Source organism: Helianthus annuus, chromosome 10, assembly GCF_002127325.2.
Source record: "Helianthus annuus cultivar XRQ/B chromosome 10, HanXRQr2.0-SUNRISE, whole genome shotgun sequence".
Taxonomy (NCBI): Eukaryota; Viridiplantae; Streptophyta; class Magnoliopsida; order Asterales; family Asteraceae; genus Helianthus; species Helianthus annuus.
The window spans coordinates 89,636,856-89,656,454 of NC_035442.2; the positions used below are offsets into that span (position 1 = coordinate 89,636,856).

General features: G+C 36.4%; 2 protein-coding genes across 15 annotated transcripts; one reads left to right on the plus strand and one right to left on the minus strand.

Annotated features, from left to right (window-relative positions):
- The first annotated feature begins 522 nt into the window (after nucleotides 1-522).
- On the plus strand, nucleotides 523-10,541 carry LOC110884648. 3 transcript variants are annotated; one of them, XR_004869102.1, is made up of 6 exons: nucleotides 523-649; nucleotides 1,152-1,204; nucleotides 2,890-3,098; nucleotides 3,251-3,376; nucleotides 3,491-3,844; nucleotides 9,932-10,541. XR_004869102.1 is itself a non-coding variant. In XM_035978517.1 (4 exons), the coding sequence occupies exons 2-4, from the start codon at nucleotides 3,701-3,703 to the stop codon at nucleotides 10,266-10,268; spliced, it is 381 nt and encodes a 126-aa protein (XP_035834410.1). In that variant the 5' UTR covers nucleotides 3,121-3,376; nucleotides 3,491-3,700; the 3' UTR covers nucleotides 10,269-10,538. The 3 variants fall into 3 exon arrangements, 1 of the variants encoding a protein (XP_035834410.1); XR_002561394.2 differs by lacking the exon at nucleotides 9,932-10,541 and having other exon boundaries at nucleotides 3,491-3,913; XM_035978517.1 differs by lacking the exons at nucleotides 523-649; nucleotides 1,152-1,204; nucleotides 2,890-3,098 and having other exon boundaries at nucleotides 3,121-3,376; nucleotides 9,932-10,095; nucleotides 10,196-10,538.
- Nucleotides 4,795-16,713, minus strand: LOC110884645 (pre-mRNA-splicing factor ATP-dependent RNA helicase DEAH10-like). 12 transcript variants are annotated; one of them, XM_035978514.1, is made up of 17 exons: nucleotides 15,530-16,713; nucleotides 15,403-15,439; nucleotides 14,625-14,705; nucleotides 11,946-13,782; nucleotides 11,782-11,864; nucleotides 11,271-11,697; nucleotides 10,526-10,598; nucleotides 8,945-9,161; nucleotides 8,635-8,833; nucleotides 8,113-8,316; nucleotides 7,517-7,667; nucleotides 7,246-7,431; nucleotides 6,953-7,184; nucleotides 6,693-6,884; nucleotides 5,745-5,868; nucleotides 5,194-5,407; nucleotides 4,795-5,049 (listed from the first exon to the last, which is right to left on the minus strand). In XM_035978514.1, the coding sequence occupies exons 6-11, from the start codon at nucleotides 11,460-11,462 to the stop codon at nucleotides 7,641-7,643; spliced, it is 912 nt and encodes a 303-aa protein (XP_035834407.1). In that variant the 5' UTR covers nucleotides 11,463-11,697; nucleotides 11,782-11,864; nucleotides 11,946-13,782; nucleotides 14,625-14,705; nucleotides 15,403-15,439; nucleotides 15,530-16,713; the 3' UTR covers nucleotides 4,795-5,049; nucleotides 5,194-5,407; nucleotides 5,745-5,868; nucleotides 6,693-6,884; nucleotides 6,953-7,184; nucleotides 7,246-7,431; nucleotides 7,517-7,640. The 12 variants fall into 12 exon arrangements, 10 of the variants coding, with proteins under 10 accessions (XP_035834407.1, XP_035834406.1, XP_035834409.1 ...); XM_035978513.1 differs by having other exon boundaries at nucleotides 5,160-5,407; XR_004869099.1 differs by lacking the exons at nucleotides 10,526-10,598; nucleotides 11,271-11,697; nucleotides 11,782-11,864; nucleotides 11,946-13,782 and having other exon boundaries at nucleotides 5,160-5,407; nucleotides 8,449-8,729; nucleotides 8,804-8,833; nucleotides 15,403-16,697.
- Nucleotides 16,714-19,599: the final 2,886 nt, after the last annotated feature.

Here is a 19,599-nt window from a genome sequence, read left to right on the forward strand (position 1 = left end):
GAGTTAGATTGAAGCCAACCTGGATTGTATACTGAATTCGAAAAGGTAGAAAAGTTTCTAAATTGTTTACCGAAACAATATAATATGTTTTCAGCCTTAATCAACGAGAGTGCTCAATATGAAGAATTGACTCTTGATCAAGCAATCCAGAAGATGAAAGGTTACGCATGGACCTTAGAAGATCAAGACTCTGATTTCGAGAAGCTTCAAGATCCGACTTTGTACCGTGCAAAGCAAATTGAAAAGGGAAGCAATTCAGGTGTTGCTTTTATGTAACACCCCAAAAATATTAGAAATTTATATAAATTATATATGTTGGTCATAACCAAGGGTAATGTAACTAGGAATAAATAACCTAGTTAACTAAATGTTAGTAGATAACAAGGAAAATATGAATAAATGCACCTTTTAAAATAACTTTCAAACTCGAGGGACTAAAAGGGGTAAAGATGAAAGATGTTTTTAATTAAAACAAATAAAAACCAAAACATACACATGTGTGTGTGTTTGGTCGATCTATCCAGGAGAACAAAGGGGGTTCTCTTCAAAAACCCTAAACTCACAAAAATTCAACAAATCAAAGGGAAATCGAGCTAGAAAATTGGGGCTTTAACTAATTTCATGATCACCCAAGTTAGGAGATCACAAGGTATGTTGAATTTTGTTATTTGGTGATGTTTTGAAATTATGATGAACATTCATAAACAAAATTCTTATGAGAATGTTGAATGTTATACTGAAATTGACATGAGTATAAGTCTAGGAACAAACCCTAGATGTAAACTTGTTGAATTAGTGCTATGAACTAGTGATTTGGTTAGCTAATCATGTATGTGCTAAGTGGGTTTTATGATAATGTGATGAACACTTAAATTAGAGTGTTAAATTTATGAAATTTGAAGATATGATGCAAGTTCTAGATGTTGTTCCTGAACACTAATCATAGAGGTTTGATTATGATGTTAAACTTGGTTAAAATATAACCATGAATTATGCATAAAAATCTTGTCCGCAAGGTGCTTGTTAAAATGCCTAAATGAATATTGATATGTTGAAATTATGAAAGAAACGCGTAATTGGCTAAATTTGACAAATTACATGTGATATGTGATAATACGAGTTCTAAACATGATGTTGATTGAACTCCATAGGCAAAGCGGGTGAATCTTCAAGCAGTCAAGTTGGAACGGACACGCGCTTGAAGGTACGTAACTTGTTGTTTCGTAACATTTTTTTATAAACAAGTTTAGTCGTTAAAATAAGTGTTGCATAGACATAGTCAAAATAGATGCGTTTAGTATGTCATGAAGTGATGGAATTCACTAGACAAACCAAATGGGTCAAAACAAAATAGTTAGATAATTGACGGTTTTAAGTGATTTGAATGTCACGCCAATAAACCAGTAAGTTTGATGCGTGAGTCGAGTATCGGATACGCTAAAGTTTGATTGATAAACCTTAGAATTGGGTTAAAACATAGAGAATTACATTTCTTGAATTAATGATGGAAAACGTACGCTTGAATCAAAGATATCAAACGTACATAAATGCGCATGCAAACCATCTAATGGGAGCAAAATACGCTAGTTTTTAATAAGCCCGGAAGTGGGTAAAATGGCAAAGGGTTAATCCTCGTCATAAGTTATTAGAAATGGTGTCAAACCAAGGGTTCGAATAATCTCATAAGGGATTGATAACATACTTATAAATTATATTATAAGTATGGCTTATAAATCAATAATTAGTGAACCCGAAGTCTTAAATACATAGGTAAATGTATTACGGATGTTTAGAAACAAGTTTCGTGTAAAACGAATAGGTATTGTGAAAGTTATGCAAGTTATAAGTCGTAACTTGTGAAAAATGTATAGCTGGGCAGATGCAGCTCCAAGAAAAAGGAACTTTCCTTGCTGGAGGCGTCCCTGAACGCGAGGGTAGAGGAGTGGTGAGTAGCTCTAGAGGGAAAGGGCCTAAGGATTAGTCGATCTAAGACTGAGTATCTACACTGTGATTTCAGTGGTGTAGCCGATGACGATGACACCCAAATCACCATTGAGGAGCAATTGGTCCCGTAGGCAACTAAATTTAAATATTTAGGGTCGTTTGCACAAAGGGATTGTGACATAGATAGTGATGTAACCTATCGCATACATGTTGGCTGGTGTAGATGGAGGGCAGCTAGTGGGGTATTGTGCGATAGGAGGTTCCCTACTAAACTAAAGGGGAAATTTTACAGGGTAGCAGTTAGGCCCGTTATGCTATATGGAACAGACTGTTGGGCTATTAAGAAGATACAAGCGCGCAAGATGGAGGTAGCAGAGATGAGGATGCTAAAGTGGATGTGTGGACACACGAGGTTACATCGGATAAGAAATGAGGTTTTTAGGGAAAGATTAGGAGTGGCTAGTATATCGGATAAGATTAAGGATGGGAGATTGAGATGGTTTGGACATGTGAAGCGGAGGCAAACGACGGTACCGGTTAGAGTAGTGGAAACTCTTACTGTGGACGGGAGGAGAGGAAGAGGCAGACCCAAACTGACATGGGATGAGCAGATTAGGCATGATTTACTAGAGTTGCATCTTTCTGAGGACATGGTCCAAGATAGGACTTTGTGGAGGCGTAGGATTAGGGTTAAGGACTTCTAGAGGATATTGCAATAAGGTCTAGGTGAATTTTAGGGACGTAGGTTTTTCTTATTCGTTAAGTGACTTTACCGGTGATTGACTTCTTGTGTTTATGCCCAAATGATGTTGTATGCTATTATACATGATTGACATTATACTGTGTCACTCTGATCACTTTCTTAGTATAGGTGATTTCTTTTTTCTATATTCTATATTTCTATATTCTTTGACTTGATGTGCTGGTATGTTGTTCGTTTTGAAGCCAAGGGTCTCTTCTGGAAGCAGCCACTCTATCCCTAGGGATAGAGGCAAGGTATGTCTACATCCCACCCTCCCCAGACCCTATAAGTAGCTTTGCTATTTGTAGGATTTATTGGGTATGGTTGTTGTTGCTGGAGGCGTCCGTCCCAAAGCCCATCGGCCCAACTCCTTCCACACTTTTCGGCTATAAATATCAGCCTTCAACCACAGGTTTAAGAATCGGCTCTCTCACTCTCACACTCTAAACACACACTCGTTTCTATCTTTTTAAACGATACTTATTCTCACACCGGAGGGTGATTACAAGGAGAACCCCCAACCTCTCCTCCTTGTAACGAGTCTCACGGTATTTTGTTTCGCAGATTGCTATGGATTCATTGTCGAAGAAAGATTAAGGATTAACCATTATTTGATGAGACTGCTCCGACAAGGATAAATCCCATGGTGTTTCTTCAAAAACCGACTTCAAATCAAGTAATTTGATTGCGGTAAATAAAAGGCTAATTTGATCAAGAAAACGACTTCAAATTAAGAAAAGTAGATATGTTTAGGCTAGATATTGGTAGTGTCACTAATTGTAATATCTATACTCATCTCATTAGGTATCCATCCACTTGCCTATCAAACAAAAACACCTAAGCCAGGCCTGTTTAAGAATGTGTGGATAGTAGGGTTGATTAAAAATGAAGCGAGGAAAATGGAAACGAGAAGGCAGTAATGTGTAAATCAGCATATTTGTTGGCTCCAATTCCAAATTCCAAACTTATGGTACAATCAAGCATCGAGCAGTCGCTGCGGATAAAGACAGATTCATGGAGGAATTGACGGAAGCATTGGAGGCAGAAAGAATGATCCAAGAGCGTGAACGGGAAGTCGCTGAGCAGAAATTGGAAGCCCCCTGGAGAAAGAGAAAAGTGTTCTCAAGGGGCCAGGATAATCAAGATGCTTCAGTTCAGGTTGGCCAACAAGTCACAGCCACAACATAACTATATATTTCATTTCACTTTTAATTGATTGATCAACAACCGAGTGTGTATTTATTTAACAAAGCTTTCACTAAGTGTGTATTAGTTTAATTAAAACAAACTAGATAAAGTAAAAAAGAAAATAAAAAAGGGGTAATGTGTAATTGTTTAATTGGTTAAAAAAAAGGGTTAATTAATTACACCCCTTATCGGAATGGTGTTTGATGACGTGGGTAGCTCAAGCTTAATAAACTAACTATAAGTGCAATGAAACTTAAAAGGGTTGAAGGGTTAAAGGGTTCGGAAAGACGACCAGCAGTAGTGAACAGCAAAAAGCATGAAACAGTGTCACGTCCCATCACACTTTACGTGTGACTTCTCCCACTCAGCCGCAAAAGAAGCACGTGAGAAGTAACATTCTTTTACCCGCAGGTCCAAAGCCTTCTGCCTACCAAAAAGGGCATCTCCCTCACTGCATCATCGGATTCACTGGTCAAAGGTTTCCTCTCTTGGCACACTCTTTCCCTATGACCACACTTGGTCATTCAGCCAAACATTCCGAAATCTCTCTCTCTAGAACTTGTACTCTGCATGTTCTATTCTTCACTTATCAAAACACTATTACATTGCATGCATCAGTTCTAGGTTGAATCTCTTTCAATCCTGAATTCAAAGCAATTGATAGAAGATTGATCCGACCCTACGTATTGCATACGTGGGGGGACCTCGTAACCTGCGTTATACAAATCAAGACTCTTGAACCCTTTTGCCTAACCAGTCTAGTCTAACCACTATTCTTGGTCTTACATTCAACAGTGTTCATACTAAAACTAAACTACACCTCGTGCTAAATGTGTAACTTATAACTTCAACCTACAAACCTTTTTAAAACCTGCTTACCACTTTATACTAAGTTGTTTAAAACCTACAAACATGCATCGTTATCACAAAATGACTCTTTATAGCAAAATGGTTAACAAGACTAAAATCCATGTTGAAGGCCCCCAGAGATGGTAGAATCAATTTCTTAACATCAGAAAAATAAAAAACACAAACGTATATGCCACCGATCTTCACTGCCACGATCGTCTCATCCACTTCCTAACTTAAACATCATCAAGAATGCACCTGAATTTTCTTGTTTCCTTTGACAAAAAGGAAAGAAGCCGGAAAATCGCAATGCAAGCCCCTGAAATCTGACATAAAAAAAAAAAAAAAAAAAAAAAAAAAAAAAAAGACAAACCGGTTCAGCCACTGCATGCATTATCCTCTGTTCCAACGCACACAGACAAGATATTGAACTTACTATATGCCTCTCTCCAATCAACGCATATGCCCACCTCCAATTTTATCGTATGGTTTTAGCTCTAGTCGTCCTTTAAGGCATAACATTGAGGGGCCAGCTCAGCTAGCCACAAATAATCAATTCTAGTAACATTGCGCACATAATTACGTGTTGTTTGAACTAAATTGTAGAAAATAATGCACTCGGGTTTTGAATGCCGTAGAACGGAAGTTGGGTGAATCTCTGCAATCTGACCATTTGCCAAAACCCTGCCAATCATAACCCAAGATTTAATACTAATTCAAAGATAGCCTCAAGATAACAATTTCTTCCTTTCTTTGGGCAAACTTGCAACCTGAGATTTTACATATTTGACTATTCTATATCCTGGCACAACAAGAACCTAACACGAAACTCACAGGTTTGGGTTGGTCCGACCCATGAACACGTGATGGGTTTGCGGGTTGACCCATTTATTTTTACATTTAAAAAAATATGTTTTATCTCATAACTGAAACTGATTGGGTTTTTCAAGTTAAAATTATAAAAATAAAACGCTTGTTTCTTATAAAGCTGTTAAAATGGTTATGGTTAGTCATTCATCACCTGTATGTACCATCAGGCTGCATTCAGGAAATATGAAGCAGCAAGGCATCTGCGGAGCTGAAGCATGTCATCTCCACATGAAGATATCTTAAGTCCCATTCGTTCTACATTTTCCCGAATTTGACTACAAGAAACCAACAAATAATCATTATGCATCCTGACCAACTTGTAAAAGTATAAAGCATATTAGAACTTGGATACTAACATATTTACCCACCTATAAGTTATAAGAGTAAACTGCCAAAATGATCCTTGAGGTTTGATCACCTTTGCCACTTTAGTCCAAAACTCAAAACTTTTGAATCTGGTCCCTGTGGTTTCAATTTTGTTACCATTTTCATCCAAAATCAAATTCTGCTCAAATTTTTCAATTAAAATCCAGCTTTTTTTTTTTTTTTGTCTTTTTCCTCCCTTTTAATTAAGGGTAAAATGGTCTTTTAACGTTTTATATTATAACAAATTTAAAAAATCCGACCATTTTGCCCTTCATTAAAAGGGAGGAAAAAGATAAAAAAACTGGATGTTAACTTAAAAATCCGACCAGATTTTGCTTTTGGATGAAAACGGCAATAAAATTGAAACCACAGGGACCCAGATTCAAAAGGTTTGCATTTCGGACTAAAATGGCAAAAATGACCAAACCTTAGGGACCATTTTGGCAGTTTACTCAAGTTATAATATCATATATACTCATTATGACATGTATACCCTTGGCTAAACTATATGAGTCATATTATAAATTTAACTAATGAAATGGGCAAATATGAAATTTTAAGTACCATGAATGTGTATATTTGATGTTAATTTATTTGGTTGGGTGAATATGATATTAGGCAAGTTTATGAAACTGCCCCCTTTTTTCATTCATCATAAAATTCCAAATGGTATTATACGTAAGTTAATTGTGTTTCTTAATTAGAGAATATAGATAGAAGAGAATTAACGAACCTGTAAATGTCACGAGCATGAACGATTATTAATGTAGTTATCCTTGCACCATTTCCTCAAATTCTTTTCAGCCTTCTCATTACCATTCTCTGTCTTGTTCTTCTCCAAAAACTCAATAGAAGCATGATACACGTTAACTAACGTCAAATGGTCTCCCTCTGGGCTTGAGAAAGATTTAATGACGGTCCGTGACTGCCAAAAAATATCAGTTAATATCTTCGACTTACTAAAAATCCATCTTAACTGAAAGTGGTGCATACCTCTTCTAACTTGTCACGAGGAACATAAAAGATTGACTCCACTTATAGCATCGAGACGACAATCAACATTTCTTCCAAACAATCAAACTGGCTGGCTAAAATTAGTGCCTTTGAATCATTTGGTTCCAATGGAAGACGTGCCATTTGAGTTCCAATCGGATCTGACAATTTCTTTTCATCGGTCAATGCTCCTAACAAGTACAATAATTCCAGTGATCTGATAACAGCCATCCTGTATTCGTAAAAATATTTAGTTTTTTTCCCTGTATGCAGAAAAAGAAGTCAAACTTTACCTGTCAGGTTTCTCCAGGAAGTCAAAGCCGATTATATCATCAACGCCAAGAGCACTAAGTTGCAAAATAACATTTGAAAGATTGCATCGTTTGATCTCTGGCACTGTGGAATCATCAAGTCCCTCAAATCTGCTTTCTGGATAAAGACGATAGCATTTCCCGGGTCCTTCACGCCCTGCACGTCCACTGCAACATTACACAAAAAATTAAAACTCAAATCACATTCCCATCATTTACACACAACATAGTTTAATGCGCCTGCCCGGTTTACCTTCTTTGAAGAGCTTGAGCTTTCGAAGTTTTAACAACAATCAAAGATTCGATCCCACTGTCAGGAGAGTAACTGCGCACTTTTACCAATCCAGGATCAATAACATACTTGACTCCTGGTATTGTTACTGAATGTTTGTTGCCAGTATAACCTACCAATAACAACGCCCAAAAAAACGACTCCATGATCAGACGACCAAGTACAAATATGTTTGATCATAAAAAAAACATCGCAAGTGTTTACCCATGGTTGTAAAAATCCCGACTAGTCTCTGATTAGTCGCCCCACTAATCGGAGGTTCACCGATTAATGGCCAACTAATAACTAGGCGGTCTTATTCTGGCCAAATTTTGGCCAGACGCCGACCAAATTTCGACAAAACCTTATAAATTCCTTCCAATTACTTAAATAAATGTGTCAATGAGTGGTTAAAAATATCTGCTTTAGAAAACTACATATAAAAATGTGTGTGTATATATATAACTAAAAATTACATATTATCTCGATCCGATTAATCCCTATTAATCCTGATTAATCGCTAGTCGGTACCTGCCCGCCCGACTAGCGCCTAGCGATTCTTACAACATTGTAATTACCTTTCTGAACCCAACTGGAGCAGGTGTGAAAACTTTCATTTGCTTCTCCGATGGAAGAGAAGAGAACAATGGATAAATTGAGAGTTTCTGATTGGCTTCAGGTAATTTCTTGAGATTTTCACGCACAAGACCCTCAATGGATTCAATCTCTTCTTGACCAGATAAAAAAACAAGTATATCACCAGGCCCTTCCTCCATATGTATCTAAAAATACGGAAAATTGGTCAAGAACTAGAATTTGTGAGCTATTCAAGATCGGCTAGCAAAAAGTTCAAACCAAGCCGAGCTTGCGCTTGAGCCTAAATTGGAAAAAAATGAAAGAAGTCGAGCAAAAACCTAAAATATGGTAACTAACGCTGCATCCAAACAGTCCGTCTCAGGTTGCGCGGTATAAAGGATATCCGCAGGAAATTGCCGCCCCATTACATGAACAGCTTTTGCACCACCAAAATACTCAGAGAACCCACGCGCATCCAAACTAGCAGACATGATAATTAACTTCAACGGAGTTAACTTTCGTACCTCGTTAGATTTTTCTTTCGCATTGTTGTCCTTCTTCACGTGATCATAAGTACCCGATGCCCCGTTAGAATTTTGAGATCTCTTCTTTTGTACATCTTTAAGCAAACCTAGCAACACGTCAGTTTGAACTGTTCTTTCATGAGCTTCATCAACGACTATAACTGAGTACCTTGAAAGCTTAGGGTCCAAAAGTGCCTCCCTGTGAGCATACGAATGAAGTATAAATTATTTGAATACTATGCAAATAATAATAATAATAATAATAATAATAATAATAATAATAATAATAATAATATTTTAATTTGTTAACCTCAATAGCAGTCCATCTGTCATGTACTTAATCCTGGTTAAAGCGGAGGTCATATCCTCAAACCTAATGGAGTAGCCAACTTGCTGGCCCAATTCGACACCACGTTCTTCAGCTACACGTTTTGCAACAGTTACTGCAGCAACACGTCTTGGTTGAGTAATTCCAATTATTCCTCCATTCTGACAGAATCCTCCGTTATACAAATATTGGGGCAATTCTGTCACAACAATATGCAATGTTTAGCCATAACTTCAATTTTCAACGAAATCTATTATGTTCCTTTCATTCTTTCTTATATTAAATGAACTTTAATAACCCCTTAACATGTCAAACTAGAGGTGGCAAAATGGATGGGTTGGGTTGGATTGGTTGTTGGGTCAGGATGGGTTTGGGTTAGAATGAGTTTGGGTTAAGATGGGTAAAAGAAAGAAGAAGGTCAGGATGGGTTTGGGTCAGGATGAGTTCGGGTCAGGATGGGTTTGGGTCAGGATGGGTTGAGAATAAATCAATAATAATAAAAATTGAAAAAAAAATTATAAAAAAAATAAAAAAATTTTAAAAAACGAAAAAAAATCAAAAAAAAATTATAAAAATTATAAAAACGAAAAAAAAAATTAAAAAATTATAAAAAAAATTATAAAAAATTAAAAAAACGAAAAAAATTTAAAATTTTTTAAGAAACGTGCAGAACAGGTCCGTGCACTGCAGAATCAGATCTGTTTTAGCCGATATAATATGTTTTACGGATCTGCAAATCAGTCGACATAATCTATTTTGCGGATCTGTTTTAAAAAAAATTAAACAAACGTGCAGAACAGGTCCGTGCACTGCAGAATCGGATCTGTTTTAGCCGATATAATATGTTTACGGATCTGCAAATCAGATTCGTTTCATTTGTTCATTATTTAGCCGCACTGCAGAATCAGTCCGATATTTAGCCGTTAAGTGAACAAAGAAGATTAACGACTTACGGATGGTCGATTGCAGTCTCTCACCATGAGATCCATCATGACGGTTGAGCTCACCAACGCGTGGCCTCGCCAGACTGTTGCTATGGCTACCTGGATTAGTGACCAAACCTCGAGTCCACGACCAAGCAGGGCCTTCGCCTCAGCTTTGAGGGCAATAAGTGTCTTAGAACGCTTCACAGAGTATGTCATCTAGCCTATCGACATGTTATATTGTAAACCGACATGATATTGTAACCAACATGCTACTTTTTCGTTTCTTTACTATATCTTTCTTCAACAGGTATTGTGAATGGGTCAGCGGGTTAACGGGTCAGTGGGTGAACGGGTCAGTGGGTGAACGGCTCAGCGGGTGAACTGGTCACGGGTCAGTGGGTGGACGGGTCAGCAGGTCAGTGGGTTAACAGCTGAGCAGGTGAACTGGTCAACGGGTCAACTAGCCACTGGGTTAACAGGTCAGCGAGTAAACGAGTCAGCGGGTGAACTGGTTAGCGGGTGAACGGGTCAGCGAGTCTACAATTCCCTAAAAGGTTACATAAGAACGACATGAATGCTAGGACATGGACCGTTTAACTGTAGCGAAATCATGTATATAAGTAGAAAAGATGGACACCTGTAGTGTTTGTTTTCTTATAGCAATGACCTGCATCAGCATAAGCATTAGCAGCTTCATGTTTGCTATCCAACTGCAAACCGAAACAAATTATAATTACAGGATTTTAGTAGTCTATACAGTCCCACCAAAACCTCTTAGTCGGAGGGTCGGCTATAAATTATTATTATTATTATTATTATTATTATTATTATTATTATTATTATTATTATTATTATTATTTTGTTTTATTTTTTTTCCTATAACTTTATACTGCGCAAAAAACTCATATTTTTATCTAAAAAAACACTTTTTTCTCCATTAAAATTCATACCTTTTTCTCTAAAAAATCACGTTTTCTTCTCCATCGGCAATATTTTAAAATGCCATATTCGACAACATTTTAAAAGGTGAAACTCATGTATTACGTGAGGCGCAACTCAGGCGCAATTTTTGACAGAAAAGCTGCCTGACACGCGCCTCTTGTACCTGGCGAGTTTTTGTACAGCAGAATGTTGTACATATAGTTTTTGTGTCCGGTTTAAGACTCTGTCATGTCACCTCGGTGCGCTTCTCGCTTTTTACGACCAAGATCGTATAGTATGCATCATTACAGTCAACAAACAGCTAAAATAATAATGTTTTCGAAAAGCAAAAAAAGGCCCAAATTCCCCACGTTGGAATCGAGAGAAATTAAAACGAATCAGAATATATCCAGCATAATAAGTGAATGTGAATCTAATCTAATAAAAAACGTGAACATTACCTTGTTTTCGTCATGAGCAGCAACTGCATCAATGAGAGGAGTACAAGGTCTCTGAATTTTCATTGGCCGAATACCGTTTGGCATTTCACCATCACCCGAAGGAAGTGAAGATGTGCTTGGTAGCCTAATAATTTCAGCAACTCCAAGCAATAAAATCATACGAAAAAACAGCCATGAAAGCACTAAAATCATATGTCAAAGATTTAGATTCAAAGGCAATCCCAAATCTTTCTCGCTCAAGTTTCCGACACAATCACTATGTTCGTTAATCTTAACCAAGCGTTAATATCTCTAAAATCATCGCATACAAAACATAAGGAACCACGAACATACAATATAACCAAAACATAAACACAAATCTCCAAAATCATCATAACATAAGTCGGTCCATTCAACCTCACCATCAAGCTACGTAGTCCCACGACCCCTATAAATTACAACAACTTTAGAATTGGCAATAGGTAAAAAATTTAGAATTGAGCTCGAGTTTTAGAAATAAAGTGAATATTACCTAAACTTGGCTACTTTGATACGTTGGATACAATGCTTCAATATCTTCTGCAAGTCCATCCTCTGTATCATCCTCATCTTCCTCTGGATATGCCAAAAAAGTAAACGATAAATTATGATTATGATCCTATATAAAGTTAAGTCACAAAGAGAAGAATTTGATACCTTCTAAATCGAACAACCAATCACGAGCACATAACAAAGCCTCGACACTTGATGAAAGCAGTGAAGTTCGGTATTTACTTAGAACCCGTCCCCCGATACTAAAAGATGACTCTGAAGCAACAGTAGTGATTGGGATGCTCAATATATCACGAGCCATGAGAGACAATTGAGGATATCTACCTTGATTATCCTTCCAATATTGTAAGACGTCAAGTTCTTCTCTCCTATTAAGTTCAGGCTCCTCCAAATACATGTCTAATTGTGATTTTTCGTTCTCAACCTTTTTAAATTCGCTTGTAAATGACTCCAATCCATCCAAGTCGTCTCTTGTGCTGACACTAGTATTTGAACTCTTGACAGTTGAAGAACTTGTCGTTGAAAAGATACCATACTCCTTATCATATAGCTTATGCATACCGTTGAAAATAATGTCCAATTTCTCTTTGCGCACTTTGTCCTCCATATTAAGTTTTTTAAAACAAAATTCAACAACCTTAAACTTATATCGCGGATCTAGAACAACTGCAAAAGACAACACCATGCTATAATTTTCCCAATATTTATCAAACTTCTTTTTCATTTCTTTTGCCATGCCACTTATCACATTATCAGTGTTGTTGATAGCGTCTTCAATACGCATCTGAATTCTCCACACGTTATGAAAATATAGGTTGGAAGTAGGATAAGAGCTACCAGAAAACAAAGTTGTAATGTTATAAAAAGGCTTCAATAATTCTGTGATTGTTTCCACCCTTGCCCATTCTTTTTCTGTTGGAAAACTCTTATAACTAGAATCAACTAGTGCTAACCGAGCATAAGCTTTACGATAAGCCAACGCACTATCGAGCATAAGATATGTAGAATTCCATCTAGTTACAATATCTTGACGCACATATTTCCCGCATTGTAATGAAAGGTGGTGTATACATTCTGCAAACTTATACTTTCTTGCACCACTTCCTCTAACAAACTTCACCGACTCTCGCACCTTCTCAATAGCTCCTTCAATTACCTTCAAGCCCTCTTGAACAATAAGGTTTAACACATGTGCAGAACAACGTACATGAGTAAAATCCCCATCACAAACTAACACATTATTCAAACGCAAGTGACTGCTTAAACAATTTACCAAAACATCATTATATTTAGCATTGTCTAATGTGATCGTAAAAACTTTTTTCTGAATGCCCCAATCTGCTAAAAAGTTAATCATGTACTCTGCTAAAATTTTACCACTATGCGGAGGTGGTATAACTTTAAAGTTCAAGACCTTTTTTCTTAGAACCCAATTCTCATCAACGTAGTGAGCCGTTAGAGCCATATACCCATCTGTCGTGATAGAACTCCATAAATCAGTAGTCAAACATACTCTACCATTTACTTTTTGTAATTTTTCTTTAAGAATTGTCTTCTCTCTATCATATATTTTGAGGACATCCGCCTTCGCAGTGTTTCTTGTTATGGGCTTCACATCGCGGTGTAAAAACTTGTGCAAATCTCTTGTTCCCTTATGTTCAACATAGCTGAAAGGGTAGTTGTGCTTGATGATAGAGTATGCTAATTTCTCCCTATACATTTCTTGATCCAACGGGGCACGCTTTTTTGGTGGACCGGGTTCATTAAGATCAAAACACTTGGGAAGATGTCGTTTCATATTAGATGTTCCCGAATTGGCACTAAACACTTTTCCACAACCCGTACAACTAGCCTTCTGAATTCCCCCGGGTCCAACTGGTAATTTATCAAAATAGCTCCAAACCACGGAAGAATGTTTGCCCGAACCAAATGAACTAACTTCATCTTCGTGTTCATCGTTACCCGACATATTTAATTTAATCTGCAATAAAGCAAAACACGGGTATTATGACATAATCAACCATCAATAATAATAAATTAAACCGCCCACGAAAGCCCACGAAAGATAGATACTTGACATGGGTATTACAACTACAAATACTCACAGAGGCATTTCATCGAACAATTGGTATGCACAAATTAAATCCAATGTAGTAACGTCATTTTCTTATCAATTTATCCCCAAAACACATGTTATAACAATAATCATCATGCAAATTATCATTCCTAGTTGATAACAATAAACATAAAATCTCAAATTCTGATAAAAAAGTCAAATAAGTTGTCAATTTTGTTAAAAAATAGACTTACAGACGGAGACAACGAAAACTGTCTGTTCACTACTTGACTGAACTCTGAAGATCGATCAAATTCAAACGGAACTGAAGAGGGAAGACCGATTAGTCGATTAGGGTCGTTGTCAGTCAGGAATCAGGATGCAGCGATTGCGACGTTTGGACTTTGGAAGACGACTTTGGAAGACTGTTAAGTTGTTATGTTATTTTAGGGTTACCCATCTTGACCCACGGTTCTTTTTAAGTTGGCCCATCCTGACCCATTCATGTTTTTAATTAATTTTTGATATGTCCATTATAACCCATTCCATCAAAAATCTTAACCCAAAACAGCCCATTGCTTTACTTTTAAAGTCCAAATCAGCCCATATTCTAGCTTTTGGGTAAAAATTGCCAGGTCTATGTCAAACTGAATCTGCCAGGTGTTTTTCTTATCTCTTTAGCATTCTTATCGTGGGAAACACGCAAACATATGTACAATAAATAAAGCCAAATCAGAAACCTAAAAGTAAGGATGGGGAAAACTTACGTGTTGTCTTCCCACTTCCAGTTTCACCGACAATTATCAAGGTATCATTTTTCCGAACCTCTTCTACAAGCCTTTTCTCAACTACGCAAATTAAAAAATGATCAATAAGCATACGCCGGCCAAAGTTAGGGGTCAATTCTAATCAGCTTACAGCACAAATGAAAACTTTTCATAAACATTTAGAAGACGAGAAACGTTGAACTTCAAACCAATAAAGATTAACAAAAGAGTAAATTACAAAAATCGTCCTTTATGTATGTCACTTATTGCAAACTGTGTCCTTTGTCTTCAATAATTACGGAAAACGTACTGGAGGTTTGCAAACCCTTGCAAGTTATGTCCTTTAGCCCTAACTCAGTTAATTTTTTGTGGTTAAATCTGACCAAATGGACCCCACATGAGTGTATTTTGGTCATTTTACTCTCATGTGGGGTCCAATTGGTCAGATTTAACCACAAAAAATACCCTCATGTGGGGTCCATTTGGTCAAATTTAACCACAAAAATTAACTGAGTTAGGGGCTAAAGGACATAACTTGCAAGGGTTTGCAAACCTCGAGTACGTTTTCTGTAATTATTGAAGACAAAGGACACAGTTTGCAATAAGTGACATACATAAAGAACGAGTTTTGTAATTTACTCTTAACAAAACACAAACAAGACAAAAAAAAGACCTTGAATATGATGTTTTTGAATGTCAATCTAAGCTTCCAATAACAAATGAAGTGTTGTAACATCTTTAGGCAATTGCTATCTATCAATATGCGTTTTAAGAGTACCTGAAGCGATGGGCAAAGATCTTCTCTGTTGCTCAATCTTCCGTCGCATGAGAGAATATTAATTGAGCAATTAGAGTGTGAATGATAAGTATGTGTTTGTAAAATAAACCTGGGAAAGAAGTCAGACTTCTGATCGGCATTGATTAAGCGTTGAGGCTGATTGGTGGTGTTGTTTGAATTAAAGTTTCTTTTGTCTCCTGTCGGCATCCCTGAGCAAATGGTGGTTTGGGGCCTAGCAACAAATTGGGTGGAGGAAGTAAACAACAAATTTGTAGATTCCTCAAATGGGTTATGTAAATCTTTGCTGAAAACTTAAAACTACGACATCGAAATCGGTATGAGTACTTCAAATTGAAGAGATGTAAACAAAGTAGACATATTCAATTTTCAATATATGAAGACAGACAGTAAGGGATTGAATAAGAGTTTTAGTAATTGGTATAATATTCAAGAAATTGGATTAGGCGAATAGGTAAGTTGTACCTGGTGTGCGAGAAGAGAGGTTGAAACCAAGGGGGTGTTTGGGTTAGCTTATTTAAGTTAAAAAGGACTTTTCGTGAGAAGCACTTATTAACTTATGACTTTTTGAAGAGGACTTTTTAAAAAAGTGTTTGGTTTAACTTATTCATGTAAAATGACCAAAAAGGACATCCTTTCAAAAGTGTTTTGCATAGCAACTTAAAGCAAAAATGCTAAACAAATTGATATCAATATATGCCCATGTCATTGTCTATTGATGTATTAAAATTTAGTAAGATAAAAGGCAGATATATAAACATAGCAACTTAAAGCATAAATGCTAAACAAATTTAGATATTGCATCGTTTTTTTAGAACAGGAAAGGATATTATGGAGGTTTCATGACTGTCTTTCATTTGATTACAACAGTGAATAACTTATGGACAAGAAAAAAGTAAGCCCATTTCTAGGGCAAAGTAAAAAGTCACTAAACAGAATTCACACATTTCGCAACACATCAAAGCAAAACTGCATCAGCAACTACTAATAATCAAACACGGTTTTTGTCATAAAACTTCAGTTTAACCTAATTCTTCCAAATACGAACTATCCTACTTTCATAACCGTCAACCATCACCACTACTACACGAACAACAAACACATATAACACTTAACTAACTAATCTTCAAAACAAACAGATCAAATCGAAGAAAACAAACAGATCAAAAGCACCTTTAGATTGTAAATGCGACCTGTTGGAGTGTGGAAGAAGAAGAACCTGCTGATGTTACTTGAACCTGCTGATGTCTCTGGTAGTTGTGGAGGGGTTTAATGGGGATTTTGTTCATAAAAGGACTTTTGGGGTTTGAGAGCAATTCACATCCAATCCACTAAAAATATACATACATTTCACTAAAAAAACAACTCCTATATCAATATATTTCCACTAGAAACAAATACTTTTTCTCTCTCCTTTTCAATATATATTATATTTTTCTCTCTCTTTCACTCACAACCACTTTCACTATATATTAAAAAATTATACTGGGTGAACAGTGTCCCCCAAATATACAGATAAACAGTAATATTTTCTCTCTCCTCCACTCACAACCACTTTTTATACTCTTTACATTTTAAAAACCCCACACACTACATATGATGGACTGGATAGGAATGCTCTGAGAAGTGACTTCTCAAAAAGCCCTTTATCAAGAGTAAACTAAAAGTCATTTTAAAAGTCCTTTTCATTTTGCCAAACACTATTTTAACAACTTATTAACTTATACAAGTCAATAAGTTAAAAGTTAGGGGAAAATAAGGAATCCCAAACACCACCCAAAAACCAGAAAGAAATCGTTGTCGGCTACTAGAGGGGTTTTGGGGGCAGGGTTTATAAACACTTACATGAAACGGACCCCACACGTTCTTTTAGTTCGAAATAATACGTGAGTTTATACGGTGAATAAAAAACATCCGGAAAATGTTTTTTTTTCAGGTTCTATACAACCCGTGTAAATATTATACGACCCGTATATTTGCATTTTTTTTATTAGTTTAACAAATTCTAAACAAAAACTTATTTCGGGTTTATGTCAAAAAACTTTTGAAAATACATATACTAGTTATTTATATTTTTGATATCTTTAATATTTAATATAAGAGTTAAATGCTCGGATAGTCTCAGTGGTTCGTTCTTTTTTCACCTTTAGTCCATAACTTTCTAAAATTACCTCTATAGTCCCTAACTTTTTAATTTTCGTTCCCGGATAGTTCCTAGTGTGGATGGAAGTTAGTTTTTATGTTAAGTGGGTATGAAATGACCTAAATGCCCTTATTGTTAATTATTTTCAAAAAGATTAAAAAATATCTAAGTAATCACAATTTTCTTAAAATATAAAAACTAATTCATTCACCCCATCCACCCTTATCCCTTCCTATTCTCTTGACTTCCCATTAAACACACCCATCCGGCCAGCCACCCAACTCTGAGCACCCCCACCGCTGCAACTCCGAGCAACAAAACCACCTACCATTAATAAACCTGCAACGCTGGGGTGGTTGAAGGTGACTGTGGAGGTGGTGGTGGGTTGAAGGTGACGGTGGAGAAGGTGGTGGTGGGTTGAAGGTGACGGTGGAGGTTGTGGATTGAAGGTGGTGAAAGAGGGGCCATTTTTATTTTTTATTTTTTTATTGTTTAGGGGCAATCTAGTAATTTCGCATAATACACTTAACTGAGAAAATTAACATGGGTTAGTGATAAGGATCACCCGAGTGCAAAATTTGCAACCACTGGGACCAACTTTGTAATCAGTAAACCACTGGGACCAAGTATGCAATATTTTCAAACCATAGGGACCAACCAGGCATTTTTTTTTGAAAGGTAAACTTCATTGACGAGAACACCGACCGAAGCCGGACCGACAAAAAACAACAAACAACCAGATTACATATTTACAAAGGAGCACCACTCCCTCCATTCAATCCCTTAGTGCTTCGATCTATTGGAAAACCAAAGAAAACCCAAAGCCTTAATCTCGCTAAGAGTACTTTCTACTCTAGCCAAAATATTAGAAAATTTGGCGTTGTTCCTGGCACACCATAAACTCCAGAAAGAAAGTGATCATAATAATACCTTGTACAGCATCCTTCTTCTTCTCCGATATTCTGAGATCTTTGTGGAAGGAAAGGAGGTCTTTCAGAGAAAAAGCAAAAATATTGGGTATTTTGCACCAAGAACTAATACCGAACCACACGTTCGAAGCGACATAGCAAGCAATAAACAAGTGATCGGCTGTTTCCTCTTCCGAGTTGCACAGAAGGCACGAAGAATCTCAAATGCCTACATTCCTTTTCTTTAAAGCTTCAGCCGTAGGTACTTTATCCATCTCCATCCTCCAAGCGTGGATATTGACTTTTGCGGGAATCCATTTGCACCAATCCAAAACAAAACTATTTTCCTGGTAAGTTGACTTTTGGACTTTAATAGCGTGTTTCTTCAACTACTATGACCAGATTGTCCAATCTACAGGTTTAGTGATTAAAATCTCAAAACTGAAAGTTTTAGTGGAGATAATAGTAATATGGTATTAGGGAGATGATGTTCATCAAGTATTTTTATAAAAATTTTGAAGAAATGAGTTGAAGTTAGTTTAGTTTAGTTAAGGACTTTGACTAAACAAAAGGTCAACTGCTGAGTTAAGTGTTTATAAATTGAGTGTGTTAGAAAATAAAATTTATTAACGGTTGAAATATTTTTTAAGAGGTTTAGATAAATACAATGAATTAAAGCTTGGTAAAAATTTTATGCCGTGTAACGGGATAGAGAAGACATGTGGTTGCATTTTTATAAATATTCTTACAATACCTGTTTTATAAATATATCTTTCATTTCCATTTCGTTTCTTTGCTTATGAGTCTGTTTGATTTTGGTTAGGTTTCTTCCCTTTTGATTTGGTTGCTTTGTCTATGTCGATAGTGTCCAACTGTCTTTTTGTTGCTACGACCTATGAGTGGGTTCGATCGAATTATATATGATCTCTAATGGGTACGAATGGGTTCAGTCGAATTATATATGATCTCTAATGGGTCAATTGTCGATAGTCTCCAATTTTGTTTGTTACTAAATCTTAGTTTATATAAAAACTTTATTTTGTTATATTAACGTATTACCCGTAATCATATATGACACATTGTTTAGTGCAAAGCTAAAAAAAAAAAAAAAAAACCCATGAAATTTTT

Coding starts and splice junctions, on each gene's coding strand:
- LOC110884648 (XM_035978517.1), top strand. CDS start 3,701: ATGGAGGAATTGACGGAAGCATTGGAGGCAGAAAGAATGATCCAAGAG. Junction 3,845..9,931: donor ATCAAGATGCTTCAGTTCAG/GTTGGCCAACAA, acceptor GGTCGATTGCAG/TCTCTCACCATGAGATCCAT. Junction 10,096..10,195: donor GTCTTAGAACGCTTCACAGA/GTATGTCATCTA, acceptor TTTCTTCAACAG/GTATTGTGAATGGGTCAGCG.
- LOC110884645 (XM_022132373.2), bottom strand. CDS start 13,770: ATGTCGGGTAACGATGAACACGAAGATGAAGTTAGTTCATTTGGTTCG. Junction 11,865..11,945: donor TTGGTTGTTCGATTTAGAAG/GTATCAAATTCT, acceptor TGGCATATCCAG/AGGAAGATGAGGATGATACA.